The sequence below is a fragment of the Littorina saxatilis genome, linkage group LG7, assembly GCF_037325665.1.
Source record: "Littorina saxatilis isolate snail1 linkage group LG7, US_GU_Lsax_2.0, whole genome shotgun sequence".
Lineage (NCBI taxonomy): Eukaryota > Metazoa > Mollusca > Gastropoda > Littorinimorpha > Littorinidae > Littorina > Littorina saxatilis.
The window spans coordinates 58,647,867-58,672,459 of NC_090251.1; the positions used below are offsets into that span (position 1 = coordinate 58,647,867).

Sequence of the window (24,593 nt, forward strand, 5' to 3'; positions counted from 1 at the left end):
GGTAGACAGAAAGGAGAGGGGGTAGACATAAAGGAGAGGGGGTAGACATAAAGGAGAGGGGGTAGACATAAAGGGGAGGGGGTAGACATAGAGGAGAGGGGGTAGACATAAAGGAGAGGGGGTAGACATAGAGGAGAGGGGGTAGACATAAAGGAGAGGGGGTAGACATAAAGGAGAGGGGGTAGACATAGAGGAGAGGGGGTAGACATAAAGGAGAGGGGGTAGACATAGAGGAGAGGGGGTAGACATAAAGGAGAGGGGGTAGACAGAAAGGAGAGGGGGTAGACAGAAAGGGGAGGGGGTAGACATAGAGGAGAGGGGGTAGACATAAAGGAGAGGGGGTAGACATAGAGGAGAGGGGGTAGACATAAAGGAGAGGGGGTAGACATAGAGGAGAGGGGGTAGACAGAAAGGAGAGGGGGTAGACAGAAAGGAGAGGGGGTAGACAGAGAGGAGAGGGGGTAGACATAAAGGAGAGGGGGTAGACATAAAGGAGAGGGGGTAGACATAAAGGAGAGGGGGTAGACATAAAGGGGAGGGGGTAGACATAAAGGAGAGGGGGTAGACATAAAGGAGAGGGGGTAGACATAAAGGGGAGGGGGTAGACAGAAAGGAGAGGGGGTAGACATAAAGGAGAGGGGGTAGACATAAAGGAGAGGGGGTAGACATAAAGGAGAGGGGGTAGACATAAAGGAGAGGGGGTAGACAGAAAGGAGAGGGGGTAGACATAAAGGAGAGGGGGTAGACATAAAGGAGAGGGGGTAGACATAAAGGAGAGGGGGTAGACATAAAGGAGAGGGGGTAGACAGAAAGGGGAGGGGGTAGACATAGAGGAGAGGGGGTAGACATAAAGGAGAGGGGGTAGACAGAGAGGAGAGGGGGTAGACATAAAGGAGAGGGGGTAGACATAAAGGAGAGGGGGTAGACATAAAGGAGAGGGGGTAGACATAAAGGGGAGGGGGTAGACATAAAGGAGAGGGGGTAGACATAAAGGAGAGGGGGTAGACATAAAGGGGAGGGGGTAGACAGAAAGGAGAGGGGGTAGACATAAAGGAGAGGGGGTAGACATAAAGGAGAGGGGGTAGACATAAAGGAGAGGGGGTAGACATAGAGGAGAGGGGGTAGACATAAAGGAGAGGGGGTAGACATAAAGGAGAGGGGGTAGACATAAAGGAGAGGGGGTAGACATAGAGGAGAGGGGGTAGACATAAAGGAGAGGGGGTAGACATAGAGGAGAGGGGGTAGACATAAAGGAGAGGGGGTAGACATAAAGGAGAGGGGGTAGACATAAAGGAGAGGGGGTAGACATAAAGGAGAGGGGGTAGACATAAAGGAGAGGGGGTAGACATAAAGGGGAGGGGGTAGACAGAAAGGAGAGGGGGTAGACATAAAGGAGAGGGGGTAGACATAAAGGAGAGGGGGTAGACATAAAGGAGAGGGGGTAGACATAAAGGAGAGGGGGTAGACAGAAAGGGGAGGGGGTAGACATAGAGGAGAGGGGGTAGACATAGAGGAGAGGGGGTAGACAGAAAGGGGAGGGGGTAGACATAGAGGAGAGGGGGTAGACATAGAGGAGAGGGGGTAGACAGAAAGGGGAGGGGGTAGACATAGAGGAGAGGGGGTAGACATAAAGGGGAGGGGGTAGACATAGAGGAGAGGGGGTAGACATAAAGGAGAGGGGGTAGACATAGAGGAGAGGGGGTAGACAGAAAGGAGAGGGGGTAGACAGAAAGGAGAGGGGGTAGACATAGAGGAGAGGGGGTAGACATAAAGGAGAGGGGGTAGACATAGAGGAGAGGGGGTAGACATAGAGGAGAGGGGGTAGACATAAAGGAGAGGGGGTAGACAGAAAGGAGAGGGGGTAGACAGAAAGGGGAGGGGGTAGACATAGAGGAGAGGGGGTAGACATAAAGGAGAGGGGGTAGACATAAAGGAGAGGGGGTAGACAGAAAGGAGAGGGGGTAGACAGAGAGGAGAGGGGGTAGACATAAAGGAGAGGGGGTAGACATAAAGGAGAGGGGGTAGACATAAAGGAGAGGGGGTAGACATAAAGGAGAGGGGGTAGACATAAAGGAGAGGGGGTAGACATAAAGGGGAGGGGGTAGACAGAAAGGAGAGGGGGTAGACATAAAGGAGAGGGGGTAGACATAAAGGAGAGGGGGTAGACATAAAGGAGAGGGGGTAGACATAAAGGAGAGGGGGTAGACAGAAAGGAGAGGGGGTAGACATAAAGGAGAGGGGGTAGACATAAAGGAGAGGGGGTAGACATAAAGGAGAGGGGGTAGACATAAAGGAGAGGGGGTAGACAGAAAGGGGAGGGGGTAGACATAGAGGAGAGGGGGTAGACATAAAGGAGAGGGGGTAGACAGAGAGGAGAGGGGGTAGACATAAAGGAGAGGGGGTAGACATAAAGGAGAGGGGGTAGACATAAAGGAGAGGGGGTAGACATAAAGGGGAGGGGGTAGACATAAAGGAGAGGGGGTAGACATAAAGGAGAGGGGGTAGACATAAAGGGGAGGGGGTAGACAGAAAGGAGAGGGGGTAGACATAAAGGAGAGGGGGTAGACATAAAGGAGAGGGGGTAGACATAAAGGAGAGGGGGTAGACATAGAGGAGAGGGGGTAGACATAAAGGAGAGGGGGTAGACATAAAGGAGAGGGGGTAGACATAAAGGAGAGGGGGTAGACATAGAGGAGAGGGGGTAGACATAAAGGAGAGGGGGTAGACATAGAGGAGAGGGGGTAGACATAAAGGAGAGGGGGTAGACATAAAGGAGAGGGGGTAGACATAAAGGAGAGGGGGTAGACATAAAGGAGAGGGGGTAGACATAAAGGAGAGGGGGTAGACATAAAGGGGAGGGGGTAGACAGAAAGGAGAGGGGGTAGACATAAAGGAGAGGGGGTAGACATAAAGGAGAGGGGGTAGACATAAAGGAGAGGGGGTAGACATAAAGGGGAGGGGGTAGACATAGAGGAGAGGGGGTAGACAGAAAGGAGAGGGGGTAGACATAAAGGAGAGGGGGTAGACATAAAGGGGAGGGGGTAGACATAGAGGAGAGGGGGTAGACATAGAGGAGAGGGGGTAGACATAAAGGAGAGGGGGTAGACATAAAGGAGAGGGGGTAGACATAAAGGAGAGGGGGTAGACAGAAAGGGGAGGGGGTAGACATAGAGGAGAGGGGGTAGACATAGAGGAGAGGGGGTAGACATAAAGGAGAGGGGGTAGACATAAAGGGGAGGGGGTAGACATAGAGGAGAGGGGGTAGACATAGAGGAGAGGGGGTAGACATAAAGGAGAGGGGGTAGACATAAAGGAGAGGGGGTAGACATAAAGGAGAGGGGGTAGACAGAAAGGGGAGGGGGTAGACATAGAGGAGAGGGGGTAGACATAAAGGGGAGGGGGTAGACATAGAGGAGAGGGGGTAGACATAAAGGAGAGGGGGTAGACATAAAGGAGAGGGGGTAGACATAGAGGAGAGGGGGTAGACATAAAGGGGAGGGGGTAGACAGAAAGGGGAGGGGGTAGACATAGAGGAGAGGGGGTAGACATAGAGGAGAGGGGGTAGACAGAAAGGAGAGGGGGTAGACATAGAGGAGAGGGGGTAGACATAAAGGAGAGGGGGTAGACATAGAGGAGAGGGGGTAGACATAGAGGAGAGGGGGTAGACATAAAGGAGAGGGGGTAGACATAGAGGAGAGGGGGTAGACATAAAGGGGAGGGGGTAGACATAAAGGAGAGGGGGTAGACAGAAAGGAGAGGGGGTAGACATAAAGGAGAGGGGGTGGGCGCAGGGAAGGATGGGGATGGAGCGACAGACAGGACAAAGGACAGATACAACAAATAGCGAAACATTGCACTCCTTGCTGGTCTTTTTACATTTAGTCAAGTTTTGACTAAATGTTTTAACATAGAGGGGGAATCGAGACGAGGGTCGTGGTGTATGTGTGTGTGTGTGTGTGTGTCTGTCTGTCTGTCTGTGCGTGTGAGTGTGTAGAGCGATTCAGACCAAACTACTGGGCCGATCTTTATGAAATTTTACATGAGAGTTCCTGGGTATGATATCCTTAGACGTTTTTTTCTTTTTTTTCGATAAATGTCTTTTATGACGTCATATCCGGCTTTTTTTAAAAGTTGAGGCGGCACTGTCACACCTTCATTTTTCAATCAAATTGATTGAAATTTTGGCCAAGCAATCTTCGACAAAGGCCGGACTTCGGTGTTGCATTTCAGCATTAAGGCTTAAAAATTAATTAATGACTTTGGTCATTAAAAATCTGAAAATTGAAATTAAAATTATTTTTTTATGAAACGATCCAAAATTACTTTTATTTTATTCTTCATCATGTTCTGATTCCAAAAACATATAGATATATGTTATATTCGGATTAAAAACAAGCTCTGAAAATTAAAGATATAAAAATCATGATTAAAATTAAATTTCCGAAATCGTTTTAAAAACTATTTCATCTTATTCCTTGTCAGTTTCTGATTCCAAAAACATATAGATATGATATGTTTGGATTAAAAACACGCTCAGAAAGTTAAAACGAAGAGAGGTACAGTAAAGCGTGCTATGCAGCGCAGCGCAACCGCTACAGCGCTGAACAGGCTCGTCACTTTCACTGCCTTTTGCACTAGCGGCGGACAACGGTCATTGTGAAAAAATGCAGTGCGTTCAGTTTCATTCTGTGAGTTCCACAGCTTGACTAAATGTAGTAATTTCGCCTTACGCGACTTGTTGTTTGTTTGGGGGGGGGGGGGGGGTCATTTCTTTCAATGAGAGAGAGGGAGAAGGTGAGGGGAAAAGGAGAAGAGGCGAAGGTGTGGAGCATCTGGGGGGGTGGGTGGGGGGGGTGGGGGGGTGGGGGGGTGGGGGGGTGGGGTGGGGGGGGGTGGGGGGGAAGGGGGGGGGGGGCGGGGGTAGAGAGACGGAGGGACAAGCAGCACGAAGGCCTGAGAGAAAAACATCGCGCGCAGGGCAGTGTCGGAAGTTGACAGCAGACCGTTATTTGCTGAAGGGCTTATTGCGTAACGTGGCATATTTCTTTTAGCTTTATTGTTGTTGATGTTGATGTTGATGTTGATGACGGTTTTTGCTGTTGTTTATGTGTTTCACTACTGGAGGCGCAGAGGTAGGGGGGGGGGGGGGGTGGTAGAGTTAGGGGAGAATGGAGGTAAGAGAGCAAGGAGGAGGGGGGGGGGGGGGGGGGGGGGGGGTTGCGGTAAAACTGACAGAGTACGGAAGATGACTGTCAGAAACTGAACGTTAGAAAATGTGAAAATCCGACTATACATTTAAATTCACGGCCGCTTTAATTAAGAAGAATGTGTCAGATGTTTGTAATATTTTGGGTGATATTGTGTGTGATGTTTTGTGTTATGTTGTGTGTGATGTGTGTGATATTGTGTGTGATATTTGTGTGATATTTTGTGTGATGTTTTATGTCATATTTTATGTGATATTTTGTATGCTGGTGTGTGTCATGGTGTGTGTGATATTGTGTGCGATATTGTGTATGATGTTGTGTGTGATGTTGTGTTTGATATTGTGTGTAACATTGTGTGCGATATCTTGTGACGTTGTGTGTCATATTGTGTGTGATGTTGTGTGAGATTGTGTATGAGAATGTGTGTAATATTGTGTGGGATATTTTGTGTGATATTGTGTGTGATATCTTGTTTGATATTGTGTGTGATCTCGTGTATGATGTTGTGCTATTGTGTGTGCTATTGTGTGTGATATCTTGTGTGAGGTTGTGTGTGATATTGTGTGTAATATTATGTGTGATGTTGTGTGTGATGTGTGAGATGGAGTGTGTGTGATATTGTGTGTGATATTGTGTGTGATATTATGTGTGATGTTGTGTGTGATATTGTGTGTGGTATTGTGTGTGATGTTGTGTGTGATATTGTGTGTGATGGTGTGTGTGATGTTATGTGTGATGGTGTGTGTGATATTTTGTGATATTGTGTGTGAGAGTGTGTGTGAGAGTGTGATGTTGTGTGTGATGTTGTGTGTGATATTGTGTGTGTGATGGTGTGTGTGATATTGTGTGTGATATTGTGTGTAATATTGTGTGTTTATTGTGTGACGTTGTGTGTGATATTGTATGTGACGTTTTGTGTGATATTGTTTGTGGTGTTGTGATTGCTGTTGTGTGTGATGTATGTCATTTTGTGTGTGATAATGTGTGTGATGTTGTGTGTGATATTGTGTGTGATAGTCTGTGTTGTGCTGTGTGTGATGTTCTGTGTGATATTGTGTGTGATATTGTGTGTGATATTGTGTGTGATGTTGTGTGTGATGTTGTGGGTGGTATTGTGTGTGAAGGTGTGTGTGGTATTGTGTGTAATATTGTGTGTGATATTGTGTTCAATTTTGTGTGATGTTGTGTGTGATATTGTGTGTGAGAGTGTGTGTGAGAGTGTGAGAGTGTGTGTGATATTGTGTGTGATATTGTGTGTGAGATGGTGTGTGTTATATTGTGTGTGATATTGTGTGTGATATTACCCGATATTACGAGCTGCTGCTGTTTCACTCCGGCTAAAGCCGTCGTGAAACATCTACAGTCTGGTTTAAACAAAACTTTATTCAATTTTAATCATGACAAGAACAATGCATGGATGATTACATACTCAAGCATATAATGCTTATTTTAAGCAATCATAGTAATTACAAAACAAAGGTCAGCATGATGGCGGAATAAGTACATTAGCTCCTTTCAGGAAACGAAAAACAAAACAAAAGACAAAACAGATACACAAACAAGCAGAAAATGGGAAGGGGTTGGTGATACAGGAGGTGGGGAAAGGGCAGCTAGCTAGTAGCTAGCTTAAGGGAAAAAGAAGAAGAAGAAGAAGACTTGGAGCGCCAATATTTGAGGGGATTTTTTCAATTGTAATAAGTGCACATAAGACACTCGCACAAAGTTAATGCATATTGTGATCAGAGGAAAAGTCACTACATTGCGCATAAATCTACAGTCTCGTGTGCAAGAAAACTCTCTGTCACACGACTAGCTCGTAATGGCGATTATGTCTCACAGCATAGACATAGGAAGATATAAATGAGTTTTTGGGGACGAAATAACAGGCACAAAACCAGACTGACAACACAATTGCCTTTTCACACATACCTTACACACGCATGCGCGCAGAAAATAGATCCAATGCGTTTTGAGTTTTTTTCTGGTTGAATGTATTCAACTAAGTAACAACCAACGTTTCTGAACCTTTTAATGATTAAATACACTTTTTGTTTAACCAAACAGCGAAAACGAACGAAATCTAAACACACAAACACACGCGCGCACTAACACAGGTTGAATTCAAGGCGCGAACGAACACGGAGAATTTTTGTAGGTCACGTCGTGGGAAAGTCCACCTAAATAGTTTCGCAGGGGAACTGGTTGTGATTGGATCGTTCATTTTCTCACAGTGATGTTAATGTTGTTGATGGTGCAGTTTTGGAAGACTATTTTCCTCATCTGGGGCACACTTTCGTCTCTTGGTTCGTGTATCTCATCAAAGAAACAGTCGAGTGTTTCGTAATCCGAACCTGCCATCACCGTCGGTGCACCTTGGACCTGCCTGACTGTCTGCGTGCGTGTCAGGGAAGAAGACGAAGCCTCAATTGCCAAAGCGTCACCCATCTGTAGCTTCATGATGTACGTTGGTATGTGGTGAGCGCGCTGACGCTTCGATGACCGGTCACAGCCATGATTTCTGCAGGCGTGAAGCTGGATTGATGCAGGACAGTGGCACTTGTGGCCCGGATCGAGTGATTTGTGTAAACTTGACTCAGACCGCAGGATTTGCTCAGACGGGGGAGGAACTGGGACATTGAGTTTACACCGATTGGTTTCTTCGCATACCAAACCGGCGAATCTGTAGAAAAAGTGTCCAGAGGATACACCCAAAGACGGTCGCAGTCGGGGTTGAGGTGGCTGATATACTGCCTGAAAGACTCCACGGGGCACGAATCTGTCAGAGTCGCTGGCATGAATCCGGTGACGAATGCCGTGTCGTGTTGGTGATTTTTGGTAAGTTCGTCGGAGATTTTGCACACATACTCTCTGTTGTTGCGTCTGTTTTATTCGGAACGTGGTTTTGGTCATGGAATGCATGTTTTCTGCACCCCTTCTTGAAAAGTAATACCGCACGTCGAACTGTACCTTGTTCGCTAGCCCCGTTGGTGTCGCCGTATTCATGTACATGCTGTGGTACAGCTTTTGCCTGTCGGCTTCGGCCATGGGTTCGTAGTGGGTGATGTTCCCTTTGCCTTGTTGCTTGAGTTCTTTGACAGCCGCCTTGAACATTTCGTTAGCGACGGAAAAATCAGAATCCCGAACAATATCGAAGTCGTTGTTGTGCGGTGGCGACTTCAGGTGGCGATTCAGACCGTACCGGATCCCTTCCAGTGTTTTTCGTTTATACAAGTCGCCACTTTCAGATCTAGCTTCCATATATATATAGAAAGAGCCAAGAGCGATTTCAAAAATTATTTGTCAAGTGCTGATTTTAAAGTACCATGCCATTATTATTTTGGAGAAAGATTTGAACAAGTACATCATTGCAGATTGCGTATTGGTATGAGTGATTTGAATTTTGATTTATGTAAGCGGCACCTTAAGGATTGCTCTCAATGCGAGTGTGGTTATCCCAGCGAGACTGCTGAACATTACTTACTGCATTGTCCCTTGTATAGAGATATAAGATTATTGTCCATTGATAATTTGACAAATGATTATAAGTATATCGAAATATTATTGAAAGGCATCCCGCAATATTCACGAAATGTCAACCAGACCATATTCATAACTGTACAGGACTATATTAGACAGACGGGCAGGTTCCGTAAATGAGCCTCTATACTTCACTCATTACTTTTATTAGACACTGTCATGCGACATGCTGCCGGACAAATTTTTCCCCATAACCTCTCTCATGTTCTTTTGTTGTTTTCCGACATCAATTATTTCTCGATTTATGCGCAATGTAGTGACTTTTCCTCTGATCACAATATGCATTAACTTTGTGCGAGTGTCTTATGTGCACTTATTACAATTGAAAAAATCCCCTCAAATATTGGCGCTCCAAGTCTTCTTCTTCTTTTTCCCTTAAGCTAGCTACTAGCTAGCTGCCCTTTCCCCACCTCCTGTATCACCAACCCCTTCCCATTTTCTGCTTGTTTGTGTATCTGTTTTGTCTTTTGTTTTGTTTTTCGTTTCCTGAAATGAGCTAATGTACTTATTCCGCCATCATGCTAACCTTTGTTTTGTAATTACTATGATTGCTTAAAATAAGCATTATATGCTTGAGTATGTAATCATCCATGCATTGTTCTTGTCATGATTAAAATTGAATAAAGTTTTGTTTAAACCAAAGAGCCAAGAGTACTGTTCACCTTTTTCGACATTGCTTCAAAATCCTCACCTTTTCCCTTTTCTTTCAGATAATGGCGAAAGATCCGCACGGAACTGTCTGTGCACCTTTTTGTTGTCACTGGTGTTAGGTTCGATCTTTTCTTGGCAATTTCGTCCTCTGTGTTGGTAGCAAAGCGTTTCGCCATTTTCGGTTTTCGTTGCAGACGACGATAGTCAAAGTAGTACCTATTGTTTTGTTTTGACCTTATGTATTCAGGTTTCTTAATTGAAGCTTGAAAGGGAGCTTGTCGTGTAAATAGAAAGTTGACGACGCTTTTGAAAAAAGAAATTGAATGAAAAAGAAAATGTGGCTTTCATACATACAGGGAAACGGAGTTGGTGTTATTCTTTTTACGTCAAACACGAATTACACAGATAAAACGTGGTTGACTGACCAAGGCCAGTTTGCACACTATTCAGAATGCACATCAAAATGTAACAATACTTTGATACCCATTTTTGACTCACATGCGAAGCAAAAGTGAGTCTATGTACTCACCCGAGTCGTCCGTCCGTCCGTCCGTCCGTCCGGACGTCCGGAAAACTTTAACGTTGGATATTTCTTGGACACTATTCAGTCTATCAGTACCAAATTTGGCAAGATGGTGTATGATGACAAGGCCCCAAAAAACATACATAGCATCTTGACCTTGCTTCAAGGTCAAGGTCGCAGGGGCCATAAATGTTGCCTAAAAAACAGCTATTTTTCACATTTTTCCCATTTTCTCTGAAGTTTTTGAGATTCAATACCTCACCTATATATGATATATAGGGCAAAGTAAGCCCCATCTTTTGATACCAGTTTGGTTTACCTTGCTTCAAGGTCAAGGTCACAGGAGCTCTTCAAAGTTGGATTGTATACATATTTTGAAGTGACCTTGACCCTGAACTATGGAAGATAACTGTTTCAAACCTAAAAATTATGTGGGGCACATGTTATGCTTTCATCATGAGACACATTTGGTCACATATGATCAAGGTCAAGGTCACTTTGACCCTTATGAAATGTGACCAAAATAAGGTAGTGAACCACTAAAAGTGACCATATCTCATGGTAGAAAGAGCCAATAAGCACCATTGTACTTCCTATGTCTTGAATTAACAGCTTTGTGTTGCATGACCTTGGATGACCTTGACCTCGGGTCAAGGTCACATGTATTTTGGTAGGAAAAATGTGTAAAGCAGTTCTTAGTGTATGATGTCATTGCTAGGTTTAGTTATTTGACCTTGACCCTGAAGGTCAAGGTCAAGCATGTGAGTCGTATGGGCTTTGCCCTTCTTGTTCTACGTTTGTCATTACATGAAATGAATACCGAAAACATAAATGCTTAAGGTAGTGACTAAATGTATGTAAAGGTAGAATTTTCCAGAAATAAATACATAATCGAAGCAATTGATTTCAGTATCAAAGCGTGTAACATACAATCTTGCACACGTTTGGTTTAGTAGTGGCAAAGAAGGAATGCGTGTGACATTATGTGTGATGTTGCGTGTGATATCGTGAGTGATGTTGTGTGTGATAGTTTGTGTGCTGTTGTGTGCGAAGGTGTGTCAGTGTGGTATTGTGTGTGATAGTGTGTGTGATGTTGTGTGTGATACACACTCCGAGTTCTGAATATCGTGCATATTTTCCCTACCCGAGGGAATAATCTTCGCTTCACAGCTAGCGACGGGAGAAAATGATACCCGAAGGGAAGTAACTCATTTTTGACCTGAGTTCAGGATTCGAAAGACCGCGTGTGTGATTTTACAAGCGATGAAGATGATTGCTGAGTTTGTGCTTATTCGAGCCTTTGTGATTCAGTGTTCAAATTTGGATTACCTACTTCTTCAATCGTCACTTACTGATTTAGGTGAGCCTAACTTTGATGTCTGTCGTCTGTCTGGGGGAAAACGGCGCACCACTGTCGAGTCACTGTTTTTATGCGGCAACGCATGAAGCCCAGTGGTCTCTGGATGTCCAAGATCCGACCTTCTTCGCCACCTTTTATTCTAACAGTATCACCAACTTTGAAAATGGCAATTTCCATGCTGGTCAACTTGAGCCGAAGATACTATAGCAAACGACAGATCCTGCAGCAGACGACAGATCTGTAGCAGACGACTGATGAGACAGCCTTGTTCTCTTGAACCATATTTAGCAATCAATGCTCTAAAAGCGATAACAAATGAGCAAAACTATTAGCATACTGTTTTAGTGTAAGTTTTATTTCGTCGCTCAAGATTTTGAATCAGGATGTTCTTTGGATTGATCTAAGCGGTTGCCCATGAAGCGTACCTCGTTACGACAACTTTACTAGAGTTGTGCGCCTTGAATCACTGTGTGTCTCTGTCGCTCTCTCTCGTGCTCTCTGTCTCTCTTTCAGTCTCACCGCGTCGGACAACTCATAATCTTCACTCAGCTCTATTCACCCAAACAGATTATGTACATTCTTTGTTGTTTTCCTTATTTCTTCAATGATAATGTTTGTAGATCGTTAGCCAAACGTCAGTTCGACTTTTATACCGCAGAATATCTCAATCGTTTTGCTGAAAAAAGTAGTCCCCGAGTTAACAATAAATATGCAGATGACCTCAAAATTATTCAATTGTACTCTGAGATCAAAGACAATGACCAATGACAGGGGAGATCGAGACTCGGTTGTGATGGATAATTCATATGGTTGTGATGGATTATCCAGAATAATCCCCTCTACAGCTAACAGAGACAAAGAGGCAGGTCATGGGATAATGTGCATGAGATTGTGTGTACTAATGTGTGTGATATTTGTTGTGATATTTTTTGTGATATTTGTTGTGATATTTGTTGTGATATTTGTTGTGATATTTGTTGTGATATTTGTTGTGATATTTGTTTTTCCTCTTCTTCTTCTATTTCTTCCACGGTGTTTCTTCGTTCTTTTTCTTCTCCTTCTTGTGAGCACAAATCAACACACAAATAGAATGCCAATGTTCCAATGTTCCAATGTTCCAAGATTATGAATCATAATACAAGAAAGGTATGTTATTGGAACGTTATATTTATGACAACAAAAAACCGTTACGTTCACATGTCCTCGGTTTTTTGTTTATGAATATAAATATAGCGTTCCAATAGCATACCTTTTCTTGTTTTTTTAATTCCCCTTTTTGCGGCCAAGCCGTGACCCAATGCGAAGTAGGCTTGACAACTCAACGACGACAGTGAAGGAAACGATCGAAGGCAGGGAAGCATTGTGTAAGAATTGTGTAGGACGCACATGTCCTGACTGAGGACCAAACAGAGACATACCGCCGACCACACATCTTTCACGCCGTGGGAGATATCCGGAGTGTAAAAAATAATAAGCATCCCGGGCAAAGCCTTTCCCCGTAAATTCCATTGACTGCTTGACAAAGGACGAAAGCTTGGCTGATGGCTCGCTGGACATTTCGCAACATGTGGATTTATTCCCTTCCCTTTTCACGGGACGGAGAGCAGGAGTGGGCGTTATGATCCAATCACAACAGGGTACGCCATGAGCGCGCGAACGCGCTCGTCAATGGGAATGGCACGCGAAATCATTTACATAAAGGTCACGTGCGCACAAAGTGAATATTCATTGACCTTGAGAAGGACGGTTTCGCAAGACGGCCGCTTGTCTTGGTTCGAAAGATGTCCCAGTGACGATCGTCATTTCAAGTTGAGAACTCGGAAAACTAATGACGTCTGGGCTGTGAACAAGATAGGACGCAATGATCTCTCTATCTCTTTCTCTCTTTGTGTCCGTCCCTGTCTGTCTGTCTGTCTGTCTGTCTGTCTCTCTCCTTCCCTCTCTGTCTCTGTCTGTGTGTCTGCTCTCTGTCTCTGTCTGTCTGTCTGTCTGTCTGTCTGTCTCTCTGTCTCTGTCTCTGTCTCTCTCTCTCTCTCTCTCTCTCTCTCTCTCTCTCTCTCTCTCTCTCTCTCTCTCTCTGGTTTGGGGGTAGGGGCAGTGTTATAATGGGTGAAGGTAAGTGGAGCAATGTACGTGTTGTGTAAGTGTGTCCGCGTGTCTCTCCCTGACTGGGTGTGACGCAGTGTGTTGATATGTGCACGTTTCTAACAGGTACCATTACAAGTTTTGAATTGATGACGGTTTTTTCGCAAACTCGATTCACCACAAAGAACAGTGACATTAGCGACAAGAGCCCGCCTTATTCAGACAAAGAACATTGTCATCATTTTCACGAGTTTTCATTCACAAGCACCTGGGAAATAAATCTCATGTTCCCCGGGGAATAAATCCCCGGTTACCATAGTTGCAGGAAGCCCTATTACATGGATAATCAAAAGCAAACCCAATAGAAACGCTCGAGGATTCTTCGGCTCTTTTCATTGGCGTTTCCCCAGACCTAAACAGACGACAAGACACTGCTTTGCAAAGTTCCAAAAACCAACTGGTAAACTGGCAAAAGTAAACAAAAAAACAAAACTACTTCAATAAATTCGTCACAAACAAATGAAACCTACCGATATGTTATGTCTTCTTACAAAGTCATGGAGTGCGTGTATCTGTGTTTCGATACACAGACGTTCGGAAAAACACGAACGTCAAGCCTAAACGACACCTGACACACACATTTTGACCCGTGCACAAGACGTTGTATCGATAAACGAAGCACAAATAAGAAACAATAATAAAAGCAAAGAAAATAGCAACACGATATGCAAACATCTAACAAAGCCGAGGAAGCAGAATAACAGGTCTAATGAAAAACAAAGAGGTACGGAGTCGGAAACAAGATCGCGATTCTTTCCTTCGCTGCACGACGCAAATCTTCTGTGACCTTTGACCAAACGTAGCCGTTCCACATTCGATCACTCAGCTTAATATTTACAACAGAAAGCCGAGGGGGTGCCACGTGGAATACCGAGATGAACCTACAGAACTGTGCATCCTCAAACCTGACATATTCATCCCAACTCATTTAATCAGTGAACTCAAAAACACAGAAAGTTGCTTTCACACGCCATCTTTGATTGCCAGTGGTTATCAAACCGGGACCCGTGTGATTATCAGCACGGGACCCGTGTTTCAAAGTATGGCTCCCTGGGTTGATTGTGCACTTGTTTTCTCACTACCAAAATGATGACAAAAACGATGTTTGATGGTTTGTTGACAGACCAGCTTTTTTGTCGGTCCTCGGGGGGGCATATCGACTTTTGTTTCATATTTATTGAACGAAGGCCGCGGTCAATAAATATGGAACAAAAGACGATATGCTCCCCCTCGGACAGACAAAAAAGCTGGTCTGTCAACAACCCATCAAACATCTTATAGTGACATTAGCGAAAAGAGCCCGCCTTATTCAGACAAAGAACAGTGACATTAGCGGTAAGAGCCCGCCTTATTCAGACAAAGAACAGTGACATTAGCGGTAAGAGCCCGCCTTATTCAGACAAAGAACAGTGACATTAGCGACAAGAGCCCGCCTTTTTCAGACAAGCGCAGACAGAACAAAAATTAGAAGAAAAAACTTGACTAATTGTAAAAAAAAAAAAATTTAAAATGAGAGAGAAAAAATACTTATACTTAGACGTCACAAAACCAAACCGTAAACAGCTGTTTCGCGAGACTATTTTCAGCCTCACTCTGAGATGAGAAAACCCCTTGAATATTTCGTTACGCACGCACACAGCGCTATAAATATGGATCTATGTTTCCAATGAAGGTGTTGCGTATGTACGCAAGCGCACGAACACCGCCACTCGCCTGTACATTTATTGACAAGCAATGATGTCTTCATTCTCAGCCCCCCCCCGTAAATTGTTGATAAAAACAAAACAAGGAAAATGGAGCAATCTGGTGCAACCTGAGCCAACAAATTACCCAATTACCTTCCAAAATCGTCATTTAGAAGACAAAGGCCGACTCCTAGGGTAACATTTTGATAAATAAAAAATTTTAAAAAAGGAAAATGGAGCAATCTGGTGCGATCTGAGCCATCATTTTTACAAAGAACTTGACTAAATGTTTTAACGTAGAGGGGGGAATCGAGACGAGGGTCGTGGTGTATGTGCGTGTGTGTGTGTGTGTGTGTCTGTCTGTGTGTGTGTGTGTGTGTAGAGCGATTCAGACTAAACTACTGGACCGATCTTTATGAAATTTGACATGAGAGTTCCTGGGTATGAAATCCCCGAACGTTTTTTTCATTTTTTTGATAAATGTCTTTGATGACGTCATATCCGGCTTTTCGTGAAAGTTGAGGCGGCACTGTCACGCCCTCATTTTTCAACCAAATTGGTTGAAATTTTGGTCGGGTAATGTTCGACGAAGCCCGGACTTCGGTATTGCATTTCAGCGTGGTGGCTTAAAAATTAATTAATGACTTTGGTCATTAAAAATCTGAAAATTGTAAAAAAAATATGTTTTTTATAAAACGATCCAAATTTACGTTTATCTTATTCTCCATCATTTGCTGATTCCAAAAACATATAAATATGTTATATTTGGATTAAAAACAAGCTCTGAAAATTAAATATATAAAAATTATTATCAAAATTAAATTTTCCAAATCAATTTAAAAACACTTTCATCTTATTCCTTGTCGGTTCCTGATTCCAAAAACATATAGATATGATATGTTTGGATTAAAAACACGCTCAGAAAGTTAAAACGAAGAGAGGTACAGAAAAGCGTGACTTGGGCAATTAAGGACAGGCATTTGATAAAGAAGTAAAGCTGACAGTGATCCCTGTGCACAGCACGACTGTTGACTGTTGACTGTTGACTGTCGACTGTCGACTGTTGACTGTTGACTGTTGACTGTCGACTGTTGACTGTTGGTACGTGTCCAAGCGGAGGGATGATGTGAGAGCGTGTCATCGTGGCGGCCGTCATTATGACAATGATAGTCTGGGTTATTGTTCAGTTTTGTTTTGTATCTGTCAGTTTGTCTGCCTATCTGTCTGTCTGTCTGTACTGTCTGTCTGTCTGTCTCTCTCTCTCTCTCTCTCTCTCTCTCTCTCTCTCTCTCTCTCTCTCTCTCTCTCTCTCACACGACTCAAGACTCCAAGACTTCAAGAGTTTACGTTCCTTATAAAACAAAGAATTGTTTGAAGCCATTGAGGTTTTTATGGATACAGTATAACTGTTCATACAAACCGGTGGAAAACGACGATTTTCATGTGTGTTATGTGCGTAGGCTCAAACAAAAATCACGTCAGCTGTTTCGGGTTAATATTTTAACACGGAGTAACCTACATATATATATACATGTGTGTTATTAGCGTAGGCTTAAACAGAAATCGCGTCAGCTGTTTTGGGAGATACTATAAAATGGAATTACCTACATGTCTGTTATGTGTGTAGGCAAAACAGAAATCTCGTCAGCTGTGTCGCGGGACACTATAACACGGAGTAACCTACAATCGTGGTGAGAATGGCATACCTAACATTACTGAGACGACTGGACAGTCTGTACGTGTTATCGATATTTCACATGTATGCTGTTCACCTATGACGTCAAAGTGGTGTAATTTGCAAAAGGGGCAATTCAGTATTGACATGTGTGATATTTTAAGGTGTTTTGGGGATGAAAAACCATTAATCACACCTTTTTTTTCAACGTTTGTACTCAAAATGTTTGGGTTAGTTTATCGGTTAACCACTGAATTCAATTCTTCGTCTTAAATATGCTTTACTTAACTTAACATTGCTTTAATCTTCCTAATAAGTTCGAATAAGTGCTGCAACAGACATACCTTCACAACTAACATGATTATTTTAATTATTTTTCTTTTTTTCTTTGTATTCTTTTTATTTCGGGAGGGGGACGGTGGGGATATTATGAGGTAATGTATGTTGAAGGGTTCTGTCAAGCTGCAATGATTCTCCAGTAGATACAGTGTGCACGCAGCTGATGATTATCCGTGACGTATGAAAAGTCTACCTGCGTCATCTCCAAATTGTTCAATCCACCACGCACGTCAGAGTGACTGTAGAGCAGATATCAAATATTTTTAACATCATTTCTCTTCCATCTAATTCGGCTTCCCTCGTTTAATCCCCCCCCCCCCCCCCCTACCGTGGTCGTGAAGCATTCAAACGTTCACTTCTAGATGACCTTGAAATGCCAGCTCACATTGGACACACCGCGGTGACCTTCTTGTTGTGTAGCAAGCAAGCAAGCAAGCAAGCAATCAGTCAATCAGTCAATCTATCACCCTGTCAGGCAATAATACACAAAATGAATTCATTGACTCATTGACATCATGGATCATATTTTGTTCATATATTTACTTATTAATAAATCACGTACCTGTTGGTCTGTGTGTGTGTGTGTGTGTGTGTGTGTGTGTGTGTGTGTGTGTGTGTGTGTGTGTTTTTCAATAAAGAACAAAGAAAGAAAGAAAGGGCATACTGCCGCTGAAAGAGCTTCACGACACGAAAACATGAATAAGCTGTGGACAGATCTCCAAGTGTCCTTGACCTTTGAAGAATGGCTGTGACAGCTAAGAACTATGGGTAAACAGCTTGAGCTTTTCGAGGCAAGTGTACTTCCCGCTGCAAAGGGAGATAATGCTCACAACGTCTTCCGGGGAATTGACAGCCAGATAAGTCTGTGTGAACAAAGCGGTTGGTGGGGAACAAACCAAGTCGGAGGATGTTTTGATGCCACGTGAAAGCACACTCGCTAACACGGGAAGGCGTGTGGCTTTAACCTGAACACACTCGCTAACACGGGAAGGCGTGTGGCTTTAACCTGGACACACTCGCTAACACGGGAAGGCGTGTGGCTTTAACCTGAACACACTCGCTAACACGGGAAGGCGTGTGGCTTTAACCTGGACACACTCGCTAACACGGGAAGGCGTGTGGCTTTAACCTGAACACACTCGCTAACACAGGAAGGTGTGTGGCGTTAACCTCGACACACTCGCTAACACGGGAAGGCGTGTGGCTTTAACCTGAACACACTCGCTAACACAGGAAGGCGTGTGGCTTTAACCTGAACACACTCGCTAACACAGGAAGGTGTGTGGCTTTAACCTGAACACACTCGCTAACACAGGAAGGTGTGTGGCTTTAACCTCGACACACTCGCTAACACGGGAAGGCGTGTGGCTTTAACCTGAACACACTCGCTAACACGGGAAGGCGTGTGGCTTTAACCTGAACACACTCGCTAACACAGGAAGGTGTGTGGCTTTAACCTCGACACGTTCGCTAACACGGGAAGGCGTGTGGCTTTAACCTGAACACACTCGCTAACACAGGAAGGTGTGTGGCTTTAACCTGAACACACTCGCTAACACGGGAAGGCGTGTGGCTTTAACCTGAACACACTCGCTAACACGGGAAGGCGTGGGGCTTTAACCTGAACACACTCGCTAACACGGGAAGGCGTGTGGCTTTAACCTGAACACACTCGCTAACACGGGAAGGCGTGGGGCTTTAACCTGAACACACTCGCTAACACGGGAAGGCGTGGGGCTCTAACCTGAACACACTCGCTAACACGGGAAGGCGTGTGGCTTTAACCTGAACACACTCGCTAACACAGGAAGGCGTGTGGCTTTAACCTGAACACGCTCGCTAACACGGGAAGAAATGTGGCTTTAACCTGAACACACTCGCTAACACGGGAAGGCGTGTGACTTTAACCTGAACACACTCGCTAACACGGGAAGGCGTGTGGCTTTAACCTGAACACACTCGCTAACACAGGAAGGAATGTGGCTTTAACCTGAACACACTCGCTAACACGGGAAGAAATGTGGCTTTAACCTGAACACACTCGCTAACACGGGAAGGCGTGGGGCTTTAACCTGAACACACTCGCTAACACAGGAAGTCGTGGGGCTTTAATCTGAACACACTCGCTAACACAGGAAGAAATGTGGCTTTAACCTGAACACACTCGCTATCACAGGAAGTCGTGGGGCTTTAACCTGAACACACTCGCTATCACAGGAAGTCGTGGGGCTTTAACCTGAACACACTCGCTAACACGGGAAGAAATGTGGCTTTAACCTGAACACATTCGCTAACACGGGAAGAAATGTGGCTTTAACCTGAACACACTCGCTAACACGGGACGAAATGTGGCTTTAACCTGAACACACTCGCTAACACGGGAAGGCGTGTGGCTTTAACCTGAACACACTCGCTAACACGGGAAGAAATGTGGCTTTAATCTGAACACACTCGCTAACACGGGAAGGCGTGTGGCTTTAACCTGAACACACTCGCTAACACGGGAAGGAATGTGGCTTTAACCTGAACACACTCGCTAACACAGGAAGGCGTGGGGCTTTAACCTGAACACACTCGCTAACACGGGAAGGAATGTGGCTTTAACCTGAACACACTCGCTAACACAGGAAGGCGTGGGGCTTTAACCTGAACACACTCGCTAACACGGGAAGGAATGTGGCTTTAACCTGAACACACTCGCTAACACAGGAAGGCGTGGGGCTTTAACCTGAACACACTCGCTAACACGGGAAGGAATGTGGCTTTAACCTGAACACACTCGCTAACACAGGAAGGCGTGGGGCTTTAACCTGAACACACTCGCTAACACGGGAAGGAATGTGGCTTTAACCTGAACACACTCGCTAACACAGGAAGGCGTGGGGCTTTAACCTGAACACACTCGCTAACACGGGAAGAAATGTGGCTTTAACCTGAACACACTCGCTAACACAGGAAGGCGTGGGGCTTTAATCTGAACACACTCGCTAACACAGGAAGTCGTGGGGCTTTAACCTGAACACACTCGCTAACACGGGAAGGCGTGTGGCTTTAACCTGAACACACTCGCTAACACGGGAAGGAATGTGGCTTTAACCTGAACACACTCGCTAACACGGGAAGGCGTGTGTCTTTAACCTGAACACACTCGCTAACACGGGAAGGAATGTGGCTTTAACCTGAACACACTCGCTAACACAGAAAGGAATGTGGCTTTAACCTGAACACACTCGCTAACACAGAAAGGAATGTGGCTTTAACCTGAACACACTCGCTAACACAGAAAGGAATGTGGCTTTAACCTGAACACACTCGCTAACACAGAAAGGAATGTGGCTTTAACCTGAACACACTCGCTAACACAGAAAGGAATGTGGCTTTAACCTGAACACACTCGCTAACACAGAAAGGAATGTGGCTTTAACCTGAACACACTCGCTAACACAGGAAGGAATGTGGCTTTAACCTGAACACACTCGCTAACACAGGAAGGAATGTGGCTTTAACCTGAACACACTCGCTAACACGGGAAGGAATGTGGCTTTAACCTGAACACGCTCGCTAACACGGGAAGGCGTGTGACTTTAACCTGAACACACTCGCTAACACGGGAAGGAATGTGGCTTTAACCTGAACACACTCGCTAACACAGGAAGGTGTGTGGCTTTAACCTGGACACACTCGCTAACACGGGAAGGAATGTGACTTTAACCTGAACACACTCGCTAACACGGGAAGGCGTGGGGCTTTAACCTGAACACACTCGCTAACACAGGAAGTCGTGGGGCTTTAACCTGAACACACTCGCTAACACAGGAAGGCGTGGGGCTTTAACCTGAACACACTCGCTAACACGGGACGAAATGTGGCTTTAACCTGAACACACTCGCTAACACAGGAAGGTGTGTGGCTTTAACCTGGACACACTCGCTAACACGGGAAGGAATGTGACTTTAACCTGAACACACTCGCTAACACGGGAAGGCGTGTGGCTTTAACCTGAACACACTCGCTAACACGGGAAGGAATGTGGCTTTAACCTGAACACACACGCTAACACAGGAAGGCGTGTGGCTTTAACCTGAACACACTCGCTAACACGGGAAGGAATGTGGCTTTAACCTGAACACGCTCGCTAACACGGGAAGGCGTGTGACTTTAACCTGAACACACTCGCTAACACGGGAAGGAATGTGGATTTAACCTGAACACGCTCGCTAACACGGGAAGGCGTGTGACTTTAACCTGGACACACTCGCTAACACGGGAAGGAATGTGGCTTTAACCTGAACACACTCGCTAACACAGGAAGGCGTGTGGCTTTAACCTGAACACACTCGCTAACACAGGAAGGTGTGTGGCTTTAACCTGGACACACTCGCTAACACAGGAAGGCGTGTGGCTTTAACCTGAACACACTCGCTAACACGGGAAGAAATGTGGCTTTAACCTGAACACACTCGCTAACACAGGAAGGAATGTGGCTTTAACCTGAACACACTCGCTAACACAGGAAGGAATGTGGCTTTAACCTGAACACACTCGCTAACACGGGAAGGCGTGTGGCTTTAACCTGAACACACTCGCTAACACAGGAAGGAATGTGGCTTTAACCTGAACACACTCGCTAACACGGGAAGGCGTGTGGCTTTAACCTGAACACACTCGCTAACACAGGAAGGAATGTGGCTTTAACCTGAACACACTCGCTAACACAGGAAGGCGTGTGGCTTTAACCTGAACACACTCGCTAACACGGGAAGGAATGTGGCTTTAACCTGAACACACTCGCTAACACAGGAAGGCGTGTGGCTTTAACCTGAACACACTCGCTAACACGGGAAGGAATGTGGCTTTAACCTGAACACACTCGCTAACACGGGAAGGCGTGTGGCTTTAACCTGAACACACTCGCTAACACAGGAAGGCGTGTGGCTTTAACCTGAACACACTCGCTAACACGGGAAGGAATGTGGCTTTAACCTGAACACACACGCTAACACAGGAAGGCGTGTGGCTTTAACCTGAACACACTCGCTAACACGGGAAGGAATGTGGCTTTAACCTGAACACACTCGCTAACACAGGAAGGCGTGTGGCTTTAACCTGAACACACTCGCTAACACAGGAAGTTGTGTGGCTTTAACCTGAACACACTCGCTAACACAGGAAGGTGTGTGGCTTTAACCTGAACACACTCGCTAACACGGGAAGAAATGTGGCTTTAACCTGAACACACTCGCTAACACAGGAAGTCGTGTGACTTTAACCTGAACACACTCGCTAACACGGGAAGGAATGTGGCTTTAACCTGAACACACTCGCTAACACGGGAAGGCGTGTGGCTTTAACCTGAACACACTCGCTAACACGGGAAGGAATGTGGCTTTAACCTGAACACACTCGCTAACACAGGAAGTCGTGGGGCTTTAACCTGAACACACTCGCTAACACAGGAAGGCGTGGGGCTTTAACCTGAACACACTCGCTAACACGGAAAGAAATGGGGCTTTAACCTGAACACACTCGCTAACACGGGAAGGCGTGTGGCTTTAACCTGGACACACTCGCTAACACGGGAAGGCGTGGGGCTTTAACCTGAACACACTCGCTAACACAGGAAGGCGTGTGGCTTTAACCTGAACACACTCGCTAACACGGGAAGGAATGTGGCTCTAACCTGGCGGTGAGAAAGAAAAACAGCATGTCTATGTTCTCCCTTTGTTCAGCGCTAATTGAAACAATCCCAGCCTTTCTAAACTCGTTCATCGCTGGTTCCACGGAACACGACTTTAAGAAAAGAGAGCGTCACTTTGCTGAGCTGCCCTCTGCATCCCCTCGGGCAAGATTGAGATCGAACAAACATGTTTTGGTCCGCCGTGCAGACATCAATAGACAGAAGAGGCCTCCCCCTCAAAGGCTTACAACACAGAAGAGGCCTCCCCCTCAAAGGCTTACAACACAGAAGAGGCCTCCCCATCAAAGGCTTACAACACAGAAGAGGCCACCTCCTCAAAGGCTTACAACACAGAAGAGGCCTCCCCCTCAAAGGCTTACAACACAGAAGAGGCCACCTCATCAAAGGCTTTCAACACAGAAGAGGCCACCCCCTCAAAGGCTTACAACACAGGATATATAGAGAATACTACATGGCTTGCTGTGTCGTACCAGATCAGGGGTGTCGTTTGGGTCGGCCCTTCGGCCAATCGCCGATTTTTTTTTACGTTGGCCGAAACTTTCATGTCCCTATCGGCCAAATGTCCGAAGAGTATTCGCCTAAATCGGCCAAAGTTTGTCCAGTTTTTTGTATTGGTCAGGCTTTGATTGCTAAAACTGCTGCCGATGTACTTAGTCAACTGACTGGCGTTTATTTCCTTCGCGAATACCAAAAACGAAACATCAATGTTTTGAACGGAAACCATTGCAAAAAAATATAGATGCCAGAGTGGTTTCCCTTGGACAAGGGAAACTACACTCTCAGCGTTTGCGTTCGCCGGTTCGCGATAGTTTATCAGTCAGTCAGTGCTTTCGATTTGGATTTGAACATCATGTCGCAACCAAAAAAGAAAAAAACTAAATTGGCCAAGGTTTGCTACCCTTCGCCAAGGTAAGTGATTCCGGACAAAATAACAGGATCACCGCGAATGCCGAACATTTTCCAAGATGTCCTAAAGCTTTCTGACAGTTTCGGCCAAATGTCCCAACATGAAAATGTCTGGCAACACCCCTGCCAGATATACTCGAGTTGTTTTTTAAACTATTGAACTGCGAGCGAAAGCGAGCTGTTCACTATTTGAAAAAGCAACGAGTGTAAATCTGGTACGACACAGCAAGCTATGTAGTATTCAGTTTATCCTACATACTGTACTTACGTGTATTTTACTGAAAATGTCCTGCAGTCGAGGCAGCTGAATTGAAGACGCTTGTTTTGGAACCTCGATCTCTTCTAAAGCCTCTTGCAATCCATTACGTCAAAGTAAAGAAACAAGTGTGGCGTGACGTGTTAGTTCTAAAAATTCATCGAGGGTAATTAGCGAGCGCAATTTGTTTTCTATAATGACGTTTGTCTCGGTGACTTTGGCATCATAAGCAGTGGAAAAAAACAGGTCCCTGCCAGACTTGCTTGACCGGCCCCCGTAGCGCAGTGGTTAGCGCATCGGGCTGCGGGCCGGGAGGTCGTGGGTTCGAATCCCATCAGGGTCATGTGGGTTTTTCGGGCTACGGTCGGCTCCTACCCAGAGTGGAAGTGCTATGGTTCCTATGGGAAGGCTGGGATCACACAGCCGAGTGTCATTCACTTAACGAATGCGACTTTGAGGGTGCTCAGGTTCTGTAGACCTGACCAACACCGCAGGTGCCGCAGTTCTCGGGCCTGGTTGACGCCAGGATATATTATGACAGTAAGCGTAGAGTGCTGCCCTGTCACGTAGTCTCAAAAACCAAATTGGAAATCCAAAGCATCATCATAATC

General features: G+C 45.2%; 1 protein-coding gene across 1 annotated transcript; it reads right to left on the reverse strand.

Moving 5' to 3' along the window:
* Positions 1–7,050: 7,050 nt before the first annotated feature.
* LOC138970406 (uncharacterized) lies at positions 7,051–8,465 on the reverse strand. Its single transcript, XM_070342852.1, has one exon. The coding sequence runs from the start codon at positions 8,463–8,465 to the stop codon at positions 7,425–7,427; it is 1,041 nt and encodes a 346-aa protein (XP_070198953.1). The 3' UTR covers positions 7,051–7,424.
* Between the last annotated feature and the right edge of the window lie 16,128 nt (positions 8,466–24,593).